Source organism: Gastrolobium bilobum, unplaced genomic scaffold (genome assembly GCF_033153095.1).
Source record: "Gastrolobium bilobum isolate Gb01-03AN ecotype WA unplaced genomic scaffold, APGP_CSIRO_Gbil_v1 utg2588, whole genome shotgun sequence".
In the NCBI taxonomy this organism is placed as follows: Eukaryota; Viridiplantae; Streptophyta; class Magnoliopsida; order Fabales; family Fabaceae; genus Gastrolobium; species Gastrolobium bilobum.
Window position 1 is genome coordinate 1 of NW_026899921.1, and position 2937 is coordinate 2937.

The window sequence follows — 2937 nt, forward strand, 5'->3', positions numbered from 1 at the left end:
TTCATAACATAACACGCGGTGCCAACGGCTTCCGCCCAAAAATATTTTGGAAGATTATTTTCATTTAACATCGTTCTAGCAAGTTCTTCCAATACACGATTTTTCCTTTCTACAACTCCATTTTGTTGTGGAGTCCTAGGAGCGGAAAAATTATGTTCAATACCATTTTCTTCACAAAACATTTCAAATTCTTGATTTTCAAATTCTCCACCATGGTCGGTTCTAATTGAAACAATATTTGAAGATAGTTCATTTTGAATAAGCTTGGCTAGTCTCTTGAATGATTTAAAAGCATCGCTTTTATATGTAAGAAATAAAGTCCAAGTATAGCGAGAATAATCATCCACAATGACCAAGGCATAGTAATTGCCACCAAAGCTCATGGTTCTAGTTGGTCCAAAAAGATCCATATATAAAAGTTGTAAAGGTTTTGTGGTAGAAACAATATTTCTTGATTTAAAAGAAGCCTTTACTTGTTTTCCCATTTGACAAGCATCACAAACTTTATCTTTTTCAAATTTGAGCTTTGGTAACCCAATTACTAAGTCTAAGGATATCAATTTGCTTAATTGACCCATGCCAATGTGTGCTATTCTTCTATGCCATAACCAAGAGTCATCTTCCTTACTAATCAAACATTTATCGTCATTTGAAGGCATACCATCTAAGTCTATCATATAAATGTTATCCACTCTATGACCAAGAAACTTAACTTGCCCATCAATTAGACTCTCAATTTTACAAGAGGTTGAGTCAAAAATAATTTTATAATTTTTATCACATAATTGACTAATGCTAAGCAAGTTATGTCTAAGGCCCTCAACAAGTAAAACATTTTCTATAAAAACAGAGGAGGAATTACCAACTTTTCCAATACCAAGAATCTTTCCTTTGTTGTTATCTCCATAGGAAACATGTCCATGTTCTTTCTTAGTGAGCGATTGGAACTTAGTTACATCTCCCGTCATGTGACTTGAGCAACCACTATCCAAGTACCACTTGGAGCTTTTAGCCTTCAAACAAACCTACATCACAAAGTCAAGATTTAATCTTTGGTACCCACACCATGTTGGGTCCTTGTGTGTTAGTCTTGGGCTTAGTTCCCTTAGGAACCCACACTTTCTTTTGCCCAATAATGCCATTCTTTCTAACTTTACAAGTGGATGCACTATGACCTTTTCCACCACAATGAAAACATTTAATGAATGGGCTACTTGTCATGTAGGATGGTGAAATGAAAAAGTTTTTATATGATTTTTCTTGTGTGTTAGTGTCAAAGTCTAAACCGGATTTGTTGAACATGCATCTTTGTTTACCAAGGAACACATTTAAGTTGTCTCTTCCACATGTGAATTTGCTTAGAATTTCATTTAAATCATCAATTTCATTGTTTAGATCTTTGCATGAAGTACATGATGATGAAGATGCATGATCATTTGAAGATAGGCATTTAATACAACCAATGCTAGCATCAAGTAATTTGAAAGTTTCATTTTCATCCTTCAACTCTTTTACTTCCTTTTCTAAAGATGCAATTCGTTTTTCCAAAGAACTAATAGTCTTTCTTGATGCTCTAAGAGCTTTAACATGTATTAGTGTTTCATTATGCATTTCTTCAAACATGTCAGACAACTCATCATATGAAGGGGAAAGAGTAGAGCAAGATGAGTTTACCTCGGTTTCAGATTCATTTTTGTCCTCATTTGCCATTAGACATATATGTTGAGTTCCTTTGCTTGATTTCTCCGGTGGTCTTCCATCTTGCATGAAGCATAGATTTGCTTCTTCCTTGGAGTCATCATCGGAAGAACTAGATTCATCATCCCAAACAAGATAAGCCTTCTTGAAGTTCCTTCTATCCTTGCCTTGCTTCTTTTCATATTTGTCTTTCTTTTGAATATTTGGACAATCCGATTTGTAGTGACCGGTTTTTCCACATTCAAAGCAAGTGATGGTAAGTTGTGAGGATCCTTCATCTTTAGATCTTCTTCTAGGAGGAAATGCGGATTTCTTTGAAAAATTTTCTTAAAGAATTTTCCATACTTCTTTACGAAAAGACTCATCTCATCTTCGTCAAGACCATTTTCGGAATCTCCATCTTCTTTTTCCTCATCCTTCTCTTTGCTTGGTGTTGAGGCTTTCAAGGCAATTCCCTTGCTTTTCTTGATGGCTTGTTCCTTTAAGGTTATTCTAGTTAGCTCCATTTCATACTCTTGGAGCTTGCCGAACAAGGTTGCAAGGTCCATGGTTTTCAAATCTTTTGATTCCGTAATAGCCGTCAACTTGGGTTGCCATTCCCTATTGTGCACACTTCTCATTACCTTAGCAATTAACTCAAGGTTAGTAAAAGATTTATCTAAAGCATTTAGATGAGTGACAAGGTGTGTGAATCTCTTTTGCATACTTTGAATACTTTCATTCTCATGAATTTCAAACATTTCAAATTCTCTAGTGAGTGCATTTAATTTTGTAAATTTAACATCACTCGTTCCTTCATGGGTTATTTGAAGAATATCCCACATTTCCTTAGCATTCTTACAATTTGAAACACGAAAGTATTCATCACGACCTAAGGCATTTGTGATCAAGTTTTGAGCTCTAGCATTCCAATTCCCTTTCCTAATTTCATCTTCAATGTAATTATCTATATCTTTAGGAATATCTTCATCCTTCTCATTTTTTATAGTAGGTGGTGTGTATCCTTTTTCAACTACACTTCATACTCTTAAATCATTAGATTGAAGAAATATTTTCATCCGACTCTTCCAATAAGAATAATCGACACCATTAAAAAATGGAGGTCTAGTACTAGATGATCTCTCAAGGGGCATATCATGGTTCAAAGAAGTCATCCCTTCTCTTGAAGCGGTTAAGTTCTTTATACAAGAGTTCAAGCTCTGATACCACTTGTTGGACAGGTGGCTTCAATACTCAAGA

The 2937-nt window shown here is 35.0% G+C and overlaps 1 protein-coding gene across 1 annotated transcript; it reads right to left on the bottom strand.

Annotated features, from left to right (window-relative positions):
* Nucleotides 1-862: 862 nt before the first annotated feature.
* LOC133294218 (uncharacterized) lies at nucleotides 863-2246 on the bottom strand (the record flags this gene model as incomplete). The annotated part of the gene is made up of 4 exons (XM_061492874.1): nucleotides 2044-2246; nucleotides 1413-1990; nucleotides 1114-1175; nucleotides 863-1025 (listed from the first exon to the last, which is right to left on the bottom strand). Coding segments are annotated over exons 1-4 (1006 nt in total), but the record flags the coding sequence as incomplete, so codon positions are not given.
* Nucleotides 2247-2937: the final 691 nt, after the last annotated feature.